This window comes from Alosa alosa, chromosome 19 (assembly GCF_017589495.1).
Source record: "Alosa alosa isolate M-15738 ecotype Scorff River chromosome 19, AALO_Geno_1.1, whole genome shotgun sequence".
NCBI lineage: Eukaryota > Metazoa > Chordata > Actinopteri > Clupeiformes > Clupeidae > Alosa > Alosa alosa.
The window spans coordinates 3,242,289-3,263,018 of record NC_063207.1 but is presented as its reverse complement, the minus strand read 5'-3'; the positions used below and the strand labels follow the sequence as shown (position 1 = coordinate 3,263,018).

General features: G+C 43.4%; 1 protein-coding gene across 1 annotated transcript; it reads right to left on the bottom strand.

The window, feature by feature from the left end:
- Positions 1 to 9,545: 9,545 nt before the first annotated feature.
- Positions 9,546 to 11,587, bottom strand: LOC125312267 (CD59 glycoprotein-like). Its single transcript, XM_048270716.1, has 4 exons — positions 11,497 to 11,587; positions 11,091 to 11,147; positions 10,017 to 10,139; positions 9,546 to 9,697 (listed from the first exon to the last, which is right to left on the bottom strand). Exons 2-4 carry the CDS (start codon positions 11,137 to 11,139, stop codon positions 9,585 to 9,587), a joined length of 285 nt encoding a protein of 94 aa, XP_048126673.1. The 5' UTR covers positions 11,140 to 11,147; positions 11,497 to 11,587; the 3' UTR covers positions 9,546 to 9,584.
- Positions 11,588 to 20,730: the final 9,143 nt, after the last annotated feature.

Here is a 20,730-nt window from a genome sequence, read left to right as displayed (position 1 = left end):
AATGCACCTGTTGAAGTATGAGACTGGACAGAGAGACAAGCAATTAGATCAGATACTTGATAAATGCCCCAGTTAGATCAGATACTTGATAAATGCCCCAGATACTTGTTAAATGCCCCAAATTGTTTAGTAAGACTTTCTTGGTTGTAATAGTGATAAAATGTGGTTACACACATAATAAGGCCAAACATGCACTAACACACACAAGCCCACACACACGCACACACACACACACACACACACACACACACACAGCCCAACAGAGGTAGTGGTAGAGGAAGCCCTGTAATCAGAGCGGGACTTACAGGGGGAGATGAGGAAGCGGGCGGCCACACAGGCATCCATGTTAGAGGAGCAGGTCTCCGTGGATACAGTATATCTTCCGCCTGGTACCGAAGGAACACAGTGTCTGCACTTCAGAGCACATCCTGAGGAGGTGTGCACACACACACACACACACACACAGACTACCTTTAGAATTTTGGTAATTTTAGCGAGTGTCTATTAGTAAATCATGTCCTGTAGCTTATGCGGCACTAAATTTGTTTAGATATCAATAAATACTAAAAACAAGTAACAAATAAATACCATTTAAAACTGTACATCTAAAATAAATACTAAATGAAATTAAATGTATCCTTATTTCCTCCAGTAGGTTAGACTATTTTAAAATATATGTGCACTTAAAATATACAGTAGTGGTATACACTAGCAGTTTCCCCTGAGTAGCTAGTGCAACACCAGAGTCCCTGCATTGGCCTCCAGTCTTTAAAGCACTACTTGTTTATAAGTCGCTATTTAGATCAGGACCTATTCACCTCAGGCCTCAGCAGAATGCACCATCCAGACCTCTCAGGTCAGGTCAGGGGGAAATACTTGTTGGTAGCCCACAGTCACAGCTACATGATTTAACTCTGGAACCAACTTCCAGATGACATCACAAATGCCCCAAAATAGACGTAAGACCCAGATGCTGTCTGCTAACTGGACAAATGCAATTGCTGTTAATGAGATGCACATATGCTTTTTCAATAACATTTAATTACTCTACTTTTACCTTTTAGTTATTCTATTTTATGTGGGCTAATTAAGTTTTTAAACATGTATTTTAACTCTTGCACCTTTATGCTATCCCTGTGTATGAAATACGCTACATAAATAAACTTGCCTTGAAAAGAGTCAAGTGTGTGAGTTTTGTTCATGCTTTTGTGGCCACTAGATGGCGCTGTCTGAAAGACTCACCATTTGCCACTGCCATCATCAGGAGCAAGGCTTCCAGGAAAGCCTTCATTATTTAGTCTACAGTCAAAAGCAAGAACACACGGCAAAATCACTCAGACAGTGTTCATGATGATTCAAAACAGACAAAGACGTCAGAGTTAGCAATATGGCAAATATCAAGACAGCTCATTAGATAGAGAAACAGACTGAAAGAGGGTAAGAGAGAGAGCAAGAGAGAGAGCAAGAGAGAGAGAGAGAGAGAAAGAGTGATAGAGAGAGAGAAAGAGAGAGAGAGAGAGAAAGAAAGAGTGATAGAGAGAGAGATAGAGAGTATTTGAGAGTGATTTAGTTGAGCAGAATTGATTTAGCATACAAAACAATATTATCAAAACATTTAATTATGGTAACACATCCAGTTTATGAACAGACATGGTACCTGGCTGCTGTTACAAGGATACAAGGATACAAGGAAGTTTATTGTCACATGCATATAGTTACTGGAAGTAAGAAATGCAGTGAAATTATGTCTGGTGTCAGCCTATTTGTGCATTAATGGGGGGAAGTGCAGTAGAAGAGGGTTTAGTAGATTAAGTGGCAAGGGCTGCATAAAAACGGTGGGGGAGGATTGGGATTGGGTGGGGGCACCAACAAGGAGCACCCAAGAGCAACAGGGGCAAGGAAAACTCCCCTTACCAAGGAAGAAACCTTGGGCAGATCCACGGCTCAAGGGGCTAACCCAACTGCCAGGGGTCTTGGTGTGTGTGTTGGGGATGACAGGGGAGATGGGATAGTGTGCTGTGTATGTGGGGAGAGGGCAGTGTGCAATATGTGTGTTGGAGAAGCTTCCTCATGAGACAATGTGCTGTGTATTTGGGGGGCAGTGTGCTGTAAGCCATGTTGGGGATGTGTGTTGAGAAGCTTCCTGATGAAATAATGTGCTGTGTATGTAGGGGGGGCAGGGACTTACTATTGCAAGCAGAGTACTGTATGTAATGTATGTGAGTGATGACAGTGAAGATGTGTGTGTGGGCGGGAGGGGAGTGGAGCAGTGACTGTGTGTGTGTGTGTGTGTAGTGTGTAGGTGGGTAGGTGGGGGCAGTGTGCTGTAAGTATGTAGAGGATGTGTGTTGGAGAAGATCCTGAAGACAATGTGCTGTGTATGTGGGGGGGGGGGGGCAGTGTGCAGCAAGTATGTAGAGGAGGCTTACTGTAGCAAGCAGTGTGCTGTATGTATGTGAAGTGATGACAGTGATGATGTAAGTGTGTGTGTTGGGGGTCAGGGACTTACTATTGCAAGCAGAGTACTGTATGTAATGTATGTGAGTGATGACAGTGAAGATGTGTGTGTGGGCGGGAGTGGAGCAGTGACTGTGTGTGTGTGTGTGTAGTGTGTGTGTGGGTAGGTGGGGGCAGTGTGCTGTAGGTATGTAGAGGATGTGTGTTGGAGAAGATCCTGAAGACAATGTGCTGTGTATGTGGGGGGGGGGCAGTGTGCAGCAAGTATGTAGAGGAGTGCTGTATGTATGTGAAGTGATGACAGTGATGATGTAAGTGTGTGTGTTGGGGATGGGGTGGGGTGGGGGTGGGGGGCAGAAAGGCTAGGCAATCAAGGACATGGGTAGATGGAGGAGAAATCAAAAATAATAAATAAAAAAGTGTGCAAAAAGTTGGAGAAAGTCAGATATGTGTGTGTGTGTGTGTGTGTGTGTGTGTGTGTGTGTGTGTTTGTGTTTTGACGGTGATGAAATAAGAAAATAAATAAAAGGTCTGTAGCATAGGGAGAGGGATGTAAAAGTGCTAAAAAGTCTTGTAGGTGTGTGTGGTGTGTGTGTGTGGGGGGTCATGAGTGCTGAGGAGTGAATGAGTGCAAAGTCAGTATAGTGTGAGTTCAGAGTTGGGAAATGTTTGAGAGTGCTGAGGAGTGAATGTGTGCAAAGTCAGTATAGTGTGAGTTCAGAGTTCTGGATGGCCTGGGGATAAAAACTTCTCCTGAGTCTCTCTCAGTTCTGGCTTTGTGACTACATAGGCGTCTTCTTGATTTCAGCGGTAGGAATAATCCATTGTTAGGATGAGAAGAGTCCTTCAGAATCTTTGGGCTCTTAGGAGTACTCTTCTGGAATAGATATCTTGTAGAGCAGGGAGTTGAGTTCTTATAGTAACGTTCAGCTGAGCGACTACTCTCGGCAGAGTACTACAATCTCTAACTGTGGAGTTCCCATACCAGGTGATGATGCTACCAGTTAGAACACTCTCAACCGCTGAAGTGTAGAAGGCCTTCATGATGGATGTAGAAACTTTGAATTTCCTTATTTGACGAAGGAAGTAGAGTCGTTGTCTGGACTTCAGAACATATTGAGTGTTAACAGTCCATGTTAAGTCTTCAGTAATGTGGACACCAAGGTATTTAAAACTTGTGACTCTCTACAGGTTGCCCGCTGATCATTAGTGGGTGTAACTGTAGTTCTGCTGCTGCCTTCTGTAATCCACTACCATTTCCTTGGTTTTATTGATATTCAGTGTCAAGCTGTTAGATTGACACCACTGTGCCACCCTCATCAACCTGATCCAAGTAGAACTGTTCATTGTTGTTACTAATCAGGCCCAAGATCACTGTGTCATCTGCAAACTTGATGATGGAGGTATGACTACTGTTGGCTTTGCAGTCATGTGTGTAGATGTTGGACAGCAGTGGACTCAAAACACAGCCTTGGGGAGCACCAGTGCTGATGGTTAATGAGTCAGATGTCAGACCCCCACTCTAACCACTTGTGAACGGTTGGTGAGGAAGTCAAATATCCAGTGACACAGGGTGGTGTTCAGTCCTAAGGCCTTCATCTTTGTGACCAAGGTGAGAGGTACTATCGTGTTGAATGCTGAACTAAAGTCAATGAACAGCATCCTCACATAATTCCCATCCCCTCCTCCAGGTGAGTTAAGGTGGTGTGCATGAGGTTTGAGATGGCATCCTCTGTAGACCTGTTGGCTCTGTAAGCAAAATTGAGGGGGTCGAAGGAGGCAGGGAGGGATGAGCAGATAATGTTTTTTTCACAAGCTTCTCAAAACACTTCATCACTGTAGACGCCAGGGCTACTGGGCGGTAGTCACTCAGACATGATGGACTTTGTTTTTCGGTACTGGAACAATAACAGACTGCTTTGAGGCAAGTAGGAACTGTCTCTTGAGCCAATGATGTGTTAAAGATATAAGTGAACACAGGAGCTAACTGAGCAGCGCAGGATTTCAAAACCCTGTTCTGGTCAGGATTGAGAATGTTGTCTCTCCAGATTCTGTTATTGCTCTCTCTCCCACGAGGCTGGCCTTTTAGAATCTGTAGTGTGTGTGTGTGTGTGTGGGTGTGTGTGGGTGTGGGTGTGTGTGTCTACTGAAATTGCAGGAAATTCCCACTGACTCAGTGCTTGCTATGTTTGCCAGGGTCCATACCTGGAACAAGTCATTGTGTTCCATTGCCAGTAACGGTGTGTGTGTGTGTGTGTGTGTGTGTGTGTTTGGTGTTAACCTGGCTCTTACCTGACACTGATCTGGCACTGTCTGATCGGATTCTTAGCTAGGGGTGACCCGTTGGATGTGAGTCAGATTCTGTTCCGCTCCAAATGTTTAATAAGCTGAGTGGGACTATAGGCACTCTTGATATTCTCATAGACTGGCCCTAATGCACATATCAACACCACTGGCCCTAATGCACATATCAACACCACTGGCCCTAATGCACATATCAACACCACTGGCCCTAATGCATGTGTTCATTTGCTAGTGATGTTTTAGTGTTAGGCCCATACACATACCCTGGTCTTTTGTAAAACCGGTTATTTGCTATGTGTTTTGCAATAATAACAAGGCTCATGTGAACAGAGTCTTAGTGTATCAGTCATGACATGTTTGCTGTTTAGTGGAGTTACGCAATCAGGGTTTTTCCTCAGGTCATAGATATCATGAACAGGAAATGCCCTTGCTGCATATTTCCCTGTTGTGAGTGTATGTAGTTTGAATAAAGGTTGGCTAGGTGTGTTTTCTGTTGTGAGTGTATGTAGTTTGAATAAAGGTTGGCTAGGAGTGTTTTCTGTTGTGAGTGTATGTAGTTAAATAAAGGTTGGGTAGGTGTGTTTTCTGTTGTGAGTGTATGTAGTTTGAATAAAGGTTGGCTAGGTGTGTTTTCTGTTCACACAGCAATCACACATTGCACTTTAACCACATGCATCTCCATGGCAAACACTGGGCAGAGAGAGATGGAGAGACAGGGAAAGATGGAGAGTGAGTGAGTGAGAGAGAGATGATAATGAAGGAAAAGAGAGAGAGAGATGGAGAGAAGAGGAGGGGAGAGAGTGAAGCGCCACGTTTGCTGCAAGTTGAGTTGGTGCCAGAGAGAGGTCAGTGTAGTATATTGATACTATAACTGTTTAGCTGCGCCATTTTATATTATTTGTAGTTAAACAGTGCCATCTAGTGGTGACTAAGTTATGCTGTAATCCCCGGATGTTGACTACATTAGGGTCGGAGAGTTTCCAATAAAGAGATGCAGACGTGTGGAAGTTTGTCTCCGTCATCCTTGGCTGTTATGGATATATTAACAGTGTAAGATAAGTCCAAGTTATAACAGTCAGCGCATCAGAGATCCATGGCCCCCCTCCAGACTGGCCTCTCTCTGAAGTGCTCCCCGTGGACCGGACTTCGCGCTCACCTCTACCCACTCACTCACTGTGCACCCTGCTGATTGGCTGGAGTCCCGGAGGACTCCCCAGTGACCGCTCTGTCTGACTCCTGCAGGCGAGCTGACTGAACGAAAAGAAACGTGTGTGTACGTTTGCATGTGTGTATGTGTGTGTGTGTGTGTGTGTGTGTGTGTGTGTGTGTGTGTGTGTGTGTGTGTGTGTGTGTGTGTGTGTGTGTGTGTGTGTGTGTGTGTGTGTGTGTGTGTGTGTGTGTGTGTGTGTGTGTGTGTGTGTGTGTGTGTGTGTGTGTGTGTGTGTGTGTGTGTGTGTGTGTGTGTGTGTATGCGGTGGGTTGCACAGTGCCTGCCTGCCTCCACTGAGGCATCTCTTTTCAGCAGTGTTCACAGTACTGGTTAAAAGAGCCAGTTTACCACAGACTGAGAAGAAAGGGAGAGAGAAGGAGGGAGAGAGAGAGAGAGAGAGAGAGGGAGAATGAGGGAGAGAGAGAGAAAGAGGGTGAGGGGAGAGAGAGTAATCACAATACACTAACATTGTCATTTAAAAAATAACTCAGAAATTCCCCTGGCCACCCTCCATGGTCACCTGCAGACACAGGCCCTCATTCATGAAACGTGCGTATGACATAAAACAGGCGTAGGACAGGCGTACGCTCATTTCCACACAAAGCATGGTATTTATCCATTTGAACGTGAGCGGTGGCTACGCTTAAATCTCACGTCAAGTCTCAACTCATGAACGCGTGTTTTTGAGGCAGAACAGCGCGGTGCAGCAGTAAATCGGTGGAGGATTGGAAATTCATGGAATATCTTGGACCTAAGACTTTTCCTGCACATTTGTAGCCTACTTGCTGTAATGTAGCCTGTTATGTTGAAACATTTGATGACTTAGGATAGCCATATAGGCTATGTGGAGAGGATTACTTTTTCTTTGGAAAACGCAAGTCATAAATATTTTTTTTTATTATTTTCAAATTACAAATGGAAGTGTATGGTTTCGGAGTGAATGTATTTGTAGTATGTTGTGTTCTCTCTGCAAAAATAAAGTCTGTTGCACTTAAATCACTAGTTTCTCGGCTTTCTTGGTGACACTTTTGTAGCTGTCAAAATGAACAAGGTTCAGCTGGACTAGCAACTTCACTGTGGCTATCTCGAGGTCACAAATAGCAACGTCACTGTGGCTGTCTCAAGGTCACAAATATTTGTCTTTTGGACATATAATGCACCTCCATGTCGTAAATTCTAGGGGCAAGGTCTTTAAAACGAGCATATTAAGGGTGGACACAGTGAGGTGAAGCACACACTAATCCCGGCGCAGTGAAGCACACACTAATCCCGGCGCAGTGAACACACAGTGAGGTGAAGCACACACTAATCCCGGCGCAGTGAACACACAGTGAGGTGCCTGCAACAACAGCGGTGCTCGGGGAGCAGTGAGGGGTTAGGTGCCTTGCTCAAGGACACTTCAGCCATGCCTACTGGTCGGGGTTCGAACCGACAACCCTCCGGTTACAAGTCCGAAGCGCTAACCAGTAGGCCACGGCTACCCCACTACTGTGCTGTATTGCTGCTGGTACAGCCCACATACCGGTGGACCCACGAAGCCCAGTCTAAAGACCCACACCAAGAATGATAACTATTACGATAACGGCAAAACATGGTCAGTCTAGTTAATATTGCCATGGTTTACGGTTCAACATCAACATGAGACTCATTGGTCAGTGTGGGCGCTTTTATTATTATAGTTATAGTTATCGTTGTACAGTTATATTTATCATTATAGTTATCTTTTATCGTTATAGTTATCGTTATCATTATCGTTGTAGTTATCTTTCTTGGTGTGAATGGCCCTATAAAGCTATCAAGCCATTCCATATATTTCAATGAGTGCAGGTTTATAGAAGAATAAACTCCCTCCTTAACCAGTCCAGTATTTGCCTCTCAATTCATTTTGAATATATAATATACAACCAGAATTCCGAAAATGTTGGGACGCTTTGTAAAATGTGAATAAAAGAAGAATGCTATGATTTACAAATCAGGTCAACCCTACAGTATATTCAAAGACAAAAAGTCAAAGACAAAAAAAGTATATTCAAAGACAACATATCAACTGTTTAAGGACAAATGTTATTGTTTTTTGGAAAAAAATATGTTCATTTTGAATTGAATGCCAGCACGTGTTGCTTCACCTCTAACAGCATTCTGTACATATTTAGGAACTGAGAAGACCAGTTGCTAGAATTTTGAGTATGACATGTTGTCCCATTCCTGTCCGATATCGGATTTCAGCTGCTCAGCAGTCTCTAAGATTCTTAATTATTTTTTTTTTATTCCATGATGCACCCAATTAGATAGGCCAAGTTAGCATCTGAACTCTCCTCCTACAGATAAATACTGTTTTAATTCAGTATGTGCATAATTCATATTGGTATTGTTTTCCTGAAATATTCAATGTCTTCCCTGAAAAGACTGTGTATGGATGACAGTATATGTTGCTAAAAAAATGTGTACATCATTCAGAATTGATTGTGCCTTGCCAGATGTGCAAAATTCCCATGCCATAGGCACTAATGCACCTCCACACCATCATAGATGCTTGGATAGTTGAATAGTCCCTCTCCTCTTTAGCCTTTTTGCCTTTACCTCAGCTCAGGCTCAGATAAGATGGTAGCATTTCTCTATTATGTCTAAATACAATATATTCGTGGCATGGTAGAGCTTACACTAAAAAAAAAAGAGACAACGAAATGCAGTTAGCGTTTGGCGAGCATTTGTGAATGTGCATTAAACTGTGCTCATATAATGATACTATCAGTTTCCCTCGTTTTAAAGATTTCTATGAGTTCTCTGAATATTTCAATGATATTATGTAGCCTACTGTAGATTATGAAATCCTCAAATGTGGACCCATGGACCCTCACACACACACACACACACACACACAAAGACATAAACACACACACACACACAAAGACATAAACACACCTGGTCCATCTCCTCCCTCCTCTGACTCAGAACTGGCATTCATAGGCTGTTTAACCAGTTCATGTACTTCTCTCGTCTGGTCAAAGTCCAGATATATATTTGCAAAAGGCAGCAATCTGTTGCCTGTCTTTCTACAGTGGAGTGGTGTGTGTGTGTGTGTGTGTGTGTGTGTGTGTGTGTGTGTGTGTGTCAGGGGGTTGCTATGCGATAATATATCTGTCTCAAATACTAGGTTTCTCAATGATATCTGATGAGCATGAGCATTATGTTGTAAAGCAGACACTTTATTTGTACTGTGTCTTTAAATGTACATGGCTTTCAACAAACACAGTGTATCAAACATTCTTTAACATTTAAGTGTACATGGCTTTCAACAAACACATAGCGTATCAAACATTTTTTGATATGACAGGTTATGACTTCAAGTGCACCGGTGCAGAAGGATCTTGACATCTACAGGCTGGAGGTATGACATGGCTCCTGAAGAATCTAAGGTGTGTGTGTGTGTGTTGGGGTGTGTGTCTCCGCGCATGTGCGTGTGTGTGTGTGTGTGTATTGGGGTGTGTGTCTCCGCGCAATGTGTGTGTGTGTGTGTGTGTGTGTGTGTGTGTATTGGGGTGTGTGTCTCCGCGCACGTGCGTGTGTGTGTGTGTGTGGGGGGGTCTTGGACACTCAGGAGGGATCTGGACATCTAAAAGCTGGAGATATTGCACATGTCTGTCTGGCAGCAGTTGGCTTTTATGTAGGGGCTCCTCTGCAGGATCCTGCAGTCGCTCATTTTAATGCACCTGTTGAAGTATGAGACTGGACAGAGAGACAAGCAATTAGATCAGATACTTGATAAATGCCCCAGATACTTGTTAAATGCCCCAAATTGTTTAGTAAGACTTTCTTGGTTGTAATAGTGATAAAATGTGGTTACACACATAAAAAGGCCAAACATGCACTAACACACACACACGCACACACACACACACACACATACACACGCATGCACACACACGCACACATGCACGTGCGCAGACACACACACACACACACAAACACACACACACACACACACACACACACAGCCCAAGAGAGGTAGTGGTAGAGGAAGCCCTGTAATCAGAGCGGGACTTACAGGGGGAGATGAGGAAGCGGGCGGCCACACAGGCATCCATGTTAGAGGAGCAGGTCTCCGTGGATACGGTACATCTTCCGCCTGGTACCGAAGGAACACAGCGTCTGCACTTCAGAGCACATCCTGAGGAGGTGAGCACACACACACACACACACACACACACTACCTTTAGAATTTTGGTAATTTTAGCGAGTGTCTATTAGTAAATCATGTCCTGTAGCTTATGCGGCACTAAATTTGTTTAGATATCAATAAATACTAAAAACAAGCATTCAAGTAACAAATAAATACCATTTAAAACTGTACATCTAAAATAAATACTAAATGAAATGAAATGTATCCTTATTTCCTCCAGTAGGTTAGACTTTTAAAATATATGTGCACTTAAAATATACAGTAGTGGTATACACTAGCAGAGTTTCCCCTGAGTAGCTAGTGCAACACCAGAGTCCCTGCATTGGCCTCCAGTCTTTAAAGCACTACTTGTTTATAAGTCGCTATTTAGATCAGGACCTATTCACCTCAGGCCTCAGCAGAATGCACCATCCAGACCTCTCAGGTCAGGTCAGGGGGGAAATACTTATTGGTAGCCCACAGTCAGAACTACATGTGATTTAACTCTGGAACCAACTTCCAGATGACATCACAAATGCCCCAAAATCGACGTAAGACCAAACTGTACCCAGATGACATCACAAATGCCCCAAAATAGACTTCTGACCAAACTGTACCCAGATGCTGTCTGCTAACTGACTTTTTAATTAAAATTACTTTTAATTACTCTACTTTTACCTTTTAGTTATTCTATTTTATGTGGGCTAATTACGTTTTTAAATATGTATTTTAACTCTTGCACCTTTATGCTTTTATCAACTTATATTCTTTGTTTTTGTTTATGTAAAGCACATTAAATTATCCCTGTGTATGAAATACGCTACATTAATAAACTTGCCTTGAAAAGAGTCAAGTGTGTGAGTTTGATTCAGAAAAATAGATTTGGGCAAGGCTGACATGATTTGGGCAAGGCTGTTCATGCTTTTGTGGCCACTAGATGGCGTTGTCTGAAAGACTCACCATTTGCCACTGTCATCATCAGGAGCAAGGCTACCAGGAAAGCCTTCATTATTTAGTCTACAGTCAAAAGCAAGAAAACACGGCAAAATCACTCAGACAGTGTTCATGATGATTCAAAATAGACAAAGACGTCAGAGTTATCAATATGGCAAATATCAAGACAGCTCATTAGATAGAGAAACAGACTGAAAGAGGGTAAGAGAGAGAGAGCAAGAGAGAGAGAGCAAGAGAGAGAGAAAGAGTGATAGAGAGAGAGAGAGAAAGAGTGATAGAGAGAGAGAATTTGAGAGAGAGAGAGAGAGAGTATTTGAGAGCGATTTAGAGCAGAATTGATTTAGCATATAAAACAATATTATCAAAACATTTAATTATGGTAACACATCCAGTTTATTAACAGACATGGTACCTGGCTGCTGTTCTGGTCAGGATTGAGAATGTTGTCTCTCCAGATTCTGTTATTGCTCTCTCTCCCACGAGGCTGGCCTTTTATAATCTGTAGTGTGTGTGTGTGTGTGTGTGTGTGTGTGTGTGTGTGTGTGTGGGTGTGTCTACTGAAATTGTGGGAAATTTCCACTGACTCAGTGCTTGCTATGTTTGCCAGGGTCCATACCTGGAACAAGTCATTGTGTTCCATTGCCAGTAAGGTGTGTGTGTGTGTGTGTGTGTGTGTGTGTGTGTGTGTGTGTGTGTGTGTGTGTGTGTGTGGTGTTAACCTGGCTCTTACCTGACACTGATCTGGCACTGTCTGATCGGATTCTTAGCTAGGGGTGACCCGTTGGATGTGAGTCAGATTCTGTTCTGCTCCAAATGTTTAATAAGCTGAGTGGGACTATAGGCACTCTTGATATTCTCATAGACTGGCCCTAATGCACATATCAACACCACTGGCCCTAATGCACATATCAACAACACTGGCCCTAATGCACATATACAGCATGACTGGCCCTAATGCACATATCAACACCACTGGCCCTAATGCACATATCAACACCACTGGCCCTAATGCATGTGTTCATAGCCAGTGATGTTGTAGTGTTAGGCCCATACACATACCCTGGTCTTTTGTAAAACCGGTTATTTGCTATGTGTTGTGCAATAATAACAAGGCTCATGTGAACAGAGTCTTATTGTACCAGTCATGACATGTTTGCTGTTCAGAGCAATCAGGGTTTTTCCTCAGGTCATAGATATCATGAACAGGAAATGCCCTTTTTGCATAGTTCCCTGTTGTGAGTGTATGTAGTTTGAATAAAGGTTGGCTAGGTGTGTTTTCTGTTGTGAGTGTATGTAGTTTGAATAAAGGTTGGCTAACTGTGTTTCGTCAAAAAAAAACGTGTTACTCTGTCCTGTTTTCTCCCTTTTATTCCAAACCGTGACCAACGCCAGTCTCCCTTCTCCGCAGAACGCATTAAAAAAATAATAAGAAACCTGCCATAAATCGAAAAATAATCAGTTTTTATAATCTTTACATAAGTGATCCGAATCAGAGCTAGTGAGCGGAGCTGAGCCTCTAAAAAAAAAACGGTCAGGTGTATCTAATCTAGGCCTCTCTTATGTTCAATCAAATTTGCTTTGCCCGCCCGTTTTTTCTGTGCCCACCCATTTGAAAATTTCTGGCTATGCTACTGTTAGAAAAGAAAGTGATAAGTCATACGTGTACTATTCCTACAAACAACTAGATACTAACAATGTAGAGCAAGAATAACCATGTGTTGACACAGTTTCAGTGAGTAAAGATTCATTTTGGAATATTTTGCGGAAACATAAGAGTGTGCGCCAGAGAGCAAAGAAAAACGTGAGCAATGTCAATATGCTTCATATCAAGTAGAAGGATAAAGTAAAACTTGGATGTTAAGCCTGTATTCTTTAGGCAATTAATCCCACTGATCCATTTAGTTTTAGGCTTATTAACGTTGTCAAGCGTGTTTGTTGTTGCACTATCTTTTAAAATAAATGTTCTGAGTGAAATATATTGCCGTTGCTCTAGTTCTTTGGGATTTAAGTTTTCTGTTTAAGGTGACAATTCGTCTTGTAGATTATTTCTCCCTCTTTTAAATTGGAGCGAGCATGGAGTGATTTCACTGGAGCAGGATGATGTTTAAGTGGAACAGGGAGCTTTAAATTGATGGAGCTGACCTAACGCCGAATTTGTTTGAAAAGGGGCCGAGTAAACAGTCACCTGCTCTCAGCGCAGTGTTGACTTGCGCGTCTTTTTAAGATGGTGAGCTTAAACGAAGGAAAGCCCTCTAATCGGACGGGCAAGACTGACAAATAGACGGGCCTAGGCTATATAAATAGGCCCGCCTGTGGCTATGAGTATGCTTTCTAAATTATTTAGCTAACTCCATCCCCATCCACTAACTTAGGCTACTATGGCCTATATCTTTGCAATTTAACGGTCTTGGTTTTATTAGGAAGACATGAATTCTGGGTGGGTTTGGGCATGCCTCAGACCATTGGTTCCCAAAGACTGGGTCGCGACCCACAGGTGGGTCGTAGATTTTATTTGGGTCGCCAGCATAGCCTAGTGACAATTTATGTTGTGTAATACCCCTAGCTTATACCTTATATATATTAAGAAAGCTAACAGCTTTCTATTAGGATCTAGTTTGTTAACTACCACAGTCACGAGTTGGGTCGCAATAGTCTGTCATTTTTAAAAAGTGGGTCCCCAGAAAAAAAAGTTTGGGAAGCACTGCCTCAGACTCGTGGTGTGAACGTGGTCAAATTCCATCCATATTACAGGGGGGGGGAGGGGTGCAAGGAGTGGGTAGGAGAGAGAGTCACAAGGGCCAAGTCAACAACAGAAGCTGGGGAATGGCAGAGAGAGAAAGACAGCATGAGAGAGAGAGAGAAAGAGAAGACAAGGAAGAAAGAAAGAGCAGAGAGGGGAGGAGGGGTGTGTTTGTGTGGGTGTGTGGGTGTGTGTGTGTGTGTGTTGTGCTGGAGAAAAGGGTTAGAGAGCAGCGGTGGGGATGAATATGCAAAGCTGGGCGCAGGTTGAGCTGAAGTGGTGGCGTGGAATGGATGGAATTCCATCCATCCAAATTCGCGTGGTCAAATTCCATCCATATTACACAACCAAGCGCGCCGGAAAAAAAGGGCAGTTGTTTACCACAACACCGACACGGCATCGCGCAGTGGTTCCCAAATTGGGGTAGGCTACGTGAAGGCACTCCAGGGGGTACGTGAGATTTTAACCCTTCGAAGCCGATTGATGCAAAGTGCGTCAAAAAACACACCCTTTCTTCTCTGTTACATTGCTCCGCAACTGTTCAGCGAGAAGCCTTTATCCTGTGATAGAGCAGAAGTGGGGCTTTCCAACGAGACCACGCACTTGTCTGTACGTTAAAGTATGAAGATAAAAAAAAACATGAAATTAAATCATATTTACAGTCTCTGCGTTCACCTGCGCACCCATTACTCTCGTTTGAATTACTCGCGAACCCGTGAACGCATATGGTAAGCATATCAGATGAAAGAGGAGACACAGGGCTATCCATTGGTACATTCTGGTTTATGAAAACAGACAAAGCGACTGAAAAATAATAACGTCATGTACAAAAACCAACTGCACACCCCTTACTCTCGTTTGAATTACTCGCGGACCTGTCATCGGATAGATATGCCACGCATGTCAGATGAAAGAGGAGACAGAGCTATCATTTGATACCAAGTACATCCTTCTGGGTTATAAAACAGACGAAGTGACAGCAAAATAATAACTTCATATAGCTCGACTTACCTCACGTTTTCTCTGTTTTTGTGGCAAAGCATGTTTATAATCCAACGCTATTGAGTGTTTCTCTATGGCAAGGAAATGTTCATAATCCGGTTTTGAGATCCTAGCAAATTCCTGCATGGTATTCAATTCAAGGCTCACATTGCATCCCAATTTGTTCGACAAAGAAACACCTTTTTTGCCTTTATTTTGTTCATGGCAATGCAGTAAAAAGTTGTAGAGAATCATGAGTGCAGACAGGCACACACATAAACTCGGGTCAGGTCAGATCAGTTCGTGTTACAAGTATAGAGCGCAGAAAGGTCATTTTTAATCACTAATTAATGTATAACATGATTACAGTCAAACACAAAGGGAACAGGCACAATTGGGTAACTAATTCTAGTGTCGGATAAACAGTGACAGGTTACTAGCTAACCTTTAAAATGTAGCAAGTAGGTTACGTGCAGATCTTTTCATCACAGTCATTAACAAGGCTTGGCTGCGTGCACAGGATGGAATGGAAATTCAGGTTATGCTGGTGTGTCTGTGTCTGTCAATATCAGGCGCAGTTTATTCATTTAGAACTTGTAGCCTAAATAACTCGGTGCGTAAAAAGACGCTACTTGCAGTCCAATCAGCTTGAATGAAACCACAGCACCTAACCACGCACCTACTGTAACATAATGACAATGTTTGTTAGACTTTTTAAAAATTATTATTAGACTTATATCGTAATATCCCACGTGAAAACGTGCGTGAATAGTTGGCCTCTGGAATTTTCAAAATGGTCTCTGGGAACCCAGCCCGAAACCAGATTTTTTTTTTTTTTTTTTTTTTCAAAGTCAAAGTCAAAGTCAGCTTTATTGTCAATTTCTTCACATGTTCCAGACATACAAAGAGATCGAAATTACGTTTCTCACTATCCCACGGTGAAGACAAGACATATTTTACCAATTTTAAGTCCACAGACAAACATAACATTCAAGTAAACAAAAAAGTAAGTAAATAAGTAAGTAAGAGGGCACATATAATAATGAAAAAAATAAGAGCAGCAAAATTTTGTTGAAATTGTGCATAGACAGTCAATAAAAACTAGTGCAAAGTCAGGCCAATAAGAGGCTTGGGTAGTTCTGTTTGACCTGAGTAATAAAGAAAGTGGCATAGTGGTGCAAGTTATGTAAGAGCAGCAGAAGTGTTGTGTTTTCAGGACAACAACACCAAGTTGTAAAGTGTACAAGTGTGCAAGTGTTCAAGTGTGCAAGTGGAGTAGTGCAGGCGGCCATTGTGGGTCCAATGTCCAGGATGTTATGTAGCTGAGGGTGGAGGGGGGAGAGGAGGGAGAGAGTTCAGCATCCTTACAGCTTGGTGTATGAAGCTGTTGGTGAGTCTGGTAGTGCGGGAGCCGCGAGGCTTCTGTACCTCTTCCCAGAGGGCAGTAGATCAAACAGATTGTGAGCGGGTGACTTGCATCACTCACAATTTTGGTGCCTTGCGGGTGAGGTGGGTGGTGTAAATGTCCTTCAGGGGAGTGAAGCACCAATTATCCTTCCAGCTGTGTTCACTATGCGCTGCAGGGCTTTCCTGTTGTATTCAGTGCAGCTTCCCCCACACAGCATACAGCTGGAGAGGATGCTCTCAATGGTGCCTCCCGGGTAGAATGTGGTCATGATGGCTGGTGGAGCACTTGCTGCCTGAGTTTCCAAGAGGAAGTACAGGCGGCGCTGAGCTCTCTTCGCCAGTGATGCAGTGTTGGTGGTCCAGGAGAGGTCTTCACTGATGTGCACCCCAGGAATTTGGTGCTGCTCGCTCTCTCCACCACAGCACCGTCGATGGTCAGTGGCAGGTGTTGGGTGTGACCTCTCGAAGTCAACAACAATCTCTTTTGGTCTTGCTGACGTTCAGCAGGAGGTTGTTGTCCCTGCACCACGTGGTCAGATGGTCGACCTCCAACCTGTATTGAGTCTCATTAAGCCCTTGGTGATGAGACCCACCAGAGTTGTGTCGTCAGCAAATTTCACTATGTGATTGTTGCTGTAGGTTGCAGTGCAGTCATCGTCAGCAGGGTGAAGAACAGCGGACTGAGCACCCAGCCTTGGGGGGCCCCTGTGCTCAGTGTGATGCTGCTTGAGGTATTGTTGCCAACACGTACTACTTGGGGCCTCTGACAGAGGGAAGTCCAGTAGCCAGTTGCAGAGGTAGGTACTGAGTCCCAGTTTGTCGAAGTTTGCAGATGAGTTGTTGTGGTATTATGGTGTTGAATGCAGAACTGAAGTCTATAAACAGCAATCTCACATATGAGTCTCTTTTTTCCAGGTGGGTGAGGGCTGGGTGGAGGGCAGAGCAGATTGCATCCTCTGTAGACCGCTTGGCTCGGTATGCATACTGGAAGGGGTCCAGGGTGGGGGGGAGAATGGCTTTGATATGTGACATGACAAGCTGCTCAAAGCACTTCATGATGATGGGTGTCAGTGCCACAGGGCGGTAGTCATTGAAGCAGGATGGAGCAGTTTTCTTGGCACAGGTATGATGGTGGCAGCTTTGAAACATGATGGGACGATGGCTTGCTTCAGGGAAGTGTTAAAGATGTCTGTGAAGACATCTTTAACACCCCCACTTTCAAACTCGCACTTGCACCCCCACTTTCAAACTCGTTCCGGCGCCGCTGTACACAACTATACAATAATCTAAACTTCATTCACTCTCGGTGTATAGATCAGGACAGACTTGCGGAACAGGCTGCAGGGAAACAGTCTGACAGCCTGCATAAAGATGGGTATTAATGGTCCAATAGTAAAACAGTATAAGTATATATCTTGTATTCTCAGTGCAATTACCAAAGGGCCCTTAAAATGTTTCTTTTTTAAGCCAAGGAGGATGGCTTGTAACAATGCTAGTTGTCAGCTCTGCCATAAGTAGTGACTGATCACATTTGCGCATTTTGTTGTTTTGCACTTTCTTTGCACTGTTTTTGTTAAAATTGCACAAATTACACAAATATTTTGAAATATTTGTATACTGTTGTATAGTTTGTTTGGTGTTATTACTTTGTTAACTGTTATTTTGAGAAGCTGGTTATTTATTTAATATGCAGTGTTTAGTAAATAATTGTTAAATGTACAGAGTCTGTAGTGTATCGCACAAACAAGATGCCAGCACCCACAACCCCAACGGTCGGCAGGGCTGGGACGGTAACCACATTACCGCAATACTGTGTCATGTGACGCCTACTGAGCTTGTCACTGGCATCACCGCAAAAAAAATAAAAAATATATCCGTGAAACATTTGGGAGATTGGACTTCGGACTAGCCGCTGATAATGATACGAGACTGATACTGATTCTGATACGTTTTCAACCATGATATATGCACAAGTGGTATTTTGATTTTGCAATGAAAATTCTTGGTATGACCGTTGATGTGCCCTGTGAGTGGGTGGAAATAGGGCACCCACCAGCCCAGCACCAAACTCCGAGCACGGTAAACAAAATCGGATTTAAGTCAATGCTTCCGTTAAAAACCAAACCAAAAGAGCTTGATCAGCTGGAGACTTCGCTCACTGCCATGCACAACTGAAAGGCTGAGGAAGTCATTTGTCCCCAGGGCCATTGAACTGTTCAATGCTTCACTAAAGGGAAGAGGAGAGATAGACTTCTCTGCTTAGTCTGTCTGCCTCTCCACCCTCTCCATGTTTGATTACTGACTGCCCACTACTGCTTTACTACTGTTTAAATACTGTTTTACTACTGTCCACAGCCTAATGTTTTTACTACTGTTTTACTGCTACACTTTTTTCATGCTATATTAGCACACATGACCAATGGCTTCTACTACAATACTGAATGGCTGTAACCCTATTACCTCAACCTATACTTGCAATGACATAGTTTTTATATTACCTTGTCTACATTATACTTTACTCTCTTATTTGTATATATTATTTATGCTGGTCTCTAGACCTTATTCTTGCACTGTTGCACACACTGATGCACACAGAACTACTACTGTTGGACTACTTTTTGCACCTTCACCATGACACTCACTCTCTTGAGCACCTCACCATGCGCACAGAACTACAGGCCAGTCCCGGCCCTAACTTAATGAAACATCGGTGAATGAGGGTGCCCACTTGATAACCCCAATGACATGCCGCATACTATATCCTGCTGTTGGATGGGCCATTTGTATTGTGTTTGTGACCATTTGTTGGCGGATTTGTGGGTAGTGTGCTTTTTTAAAGTTAAACTTGAGCAGGGGCTTCTGAATGTGTTTTTACCTTGGATTTTGGCACAAGGGATTTTAACATCTAATCCTGTGTATTACTGTAATTCTGAAGCTAGCGTAGGCTAGTGACTGCTGTGAAAAGGGCAGCTGGCAACTAGGGAAAGACCTTGTGACAGCACGGAAAGACGGCTGACAGGAGGAAATAGACCCCGCCGGGGCTACAATGGGTTAGCAGCTCATTGTGGCAGTAGCCCAGGCTTCACTAAGCTATGGGCTGCACCCTACTAAGCTACAGTACGACATAATGAAAAAAATACCCTAGAGTCAGCGAGAGCAGGGCGGAAGATGACTCACTTGTGATAGACATGGTTACTGACCCTGGAACGAATTTGATTATGAGTAAGGAAAACATGTTTGTGGGAAGCCACTAGTTCAGAAAACTGAGAAAAAGCTGCAGATGTGTGTGTGTGGTTGGCAGAAGGTTACAAGTCTAAAGGGCCTGAAAATTCATCAAGGGAAAAAGAAGTGCTTGGTAGAGGGAACACAGGGTCCCCGCATTGACAGCTATTTCTTAAGAAGTGCATCAAGTCAATCGGTTGAAGTTCAGCGACAGGAAGAAACCCACAGTTCGCAGGACATCAGCACCCCTGTTGTTGAGGAAAGTTCTAGCACTGAGGCAGAAAGAGAGGCCAGTCAACCAAGGAGGGAGAAGATTAATGGTCATAGGCCTGGGGTTAGATGGCCAGGCGCAGCAGAATGTAGAATGTGGGAAGATGTTAATAGTGGTTTGGTCAGCATCCTGGGTCAGCTCAAGGGGACGGCTGAAAGCAAATTACAGAAAATGGGAGACATTATTTATAGCTATGGTAAGGAAAGATTTGGGACTATTGAGATATAAAAACGGCAACATGAGGTAGTCAAATCTAGGCGCCAGCAGGAGAGCTTGGAGCTCTAAAGGAGCTTGAGGAGTATTTAGAGGGAGTGCACAAAGATAGGGAGCGGTTCAGAGAGATGTTACTTCCTGCTGATATCCCACCTATTGGTGAATTAAGTAGCCAATGCGACGATAGTCCACCAAGGTGGAAAGAGGTGCAAGAAGTAATAAAACGTGCAAGGGCTTCTTCAGCCCCGGGACCTAATGGAGTGCCCTACCGGTTGTATAAGAGTGCACCAGATGTTTTAAGATTTCTATGGCAATTGATGAAGATAGTTTGGAAAAAGCAGAGTATTCCCAAGGCTTGGCGGAGGGCTGGGGGAATATTTATTCCCAAAGAAAAGGATGCAGTGGAGATTAATCAGTTTAGGCCAATTAGTCTACTGAATGTTGAAGGGAAGCTTTTCTTCAGTGTGGTGGCATGGAGACTGACAAATTACCTTGAAAGGAATAGATTAATTGATACCACGGTGCAAAAAGCTGGAATTCCTGGCTTCTCCGGGTGCTTAGAGCATACCAGCATGATTTGGCACCAAATTCAATTAGCAAAGCGTGAGAAGAGAGACCTGCACGTTGTGTTCTTGGATTTGGCTAATGCTTTTGGGTCTGTGCCGCATAGTCTGTTGTGGGAGGCCTTTGATTATTTTAGAATCCCGGGTAGCATTAAAAGCCTAGTAAAAGTATACTTTCTGGATATTCAATTATGTTTTACTACAGCTGATTACACCACAGGGTGGCAACAACTCGAGATAGGAATCATG

Coding starts and splice junctions, on each gene's coding strand:
- LOC125312267 (XM_048270716.1), bottom strand. CDS start 11,139: ATGAAGGCTTTCCTGGTAGCCTTGCTCCTGATGATGACAGTGGCAAAT. Junction 10,140..11,090: donor GATGATGACAGTGGCAAATG/GTGAGTCTTTCA, acceptor TCACCTCCTCAG/GATGTGCTCTGAAGTGCAGA. Junction 9,698..10,016: donor CCGCTTCCTCATCTCCCCCT/GTAAGTCCCGCT, acceptor CTCTCTGTCCAG/TCTCATACTTCAACAGGTGC.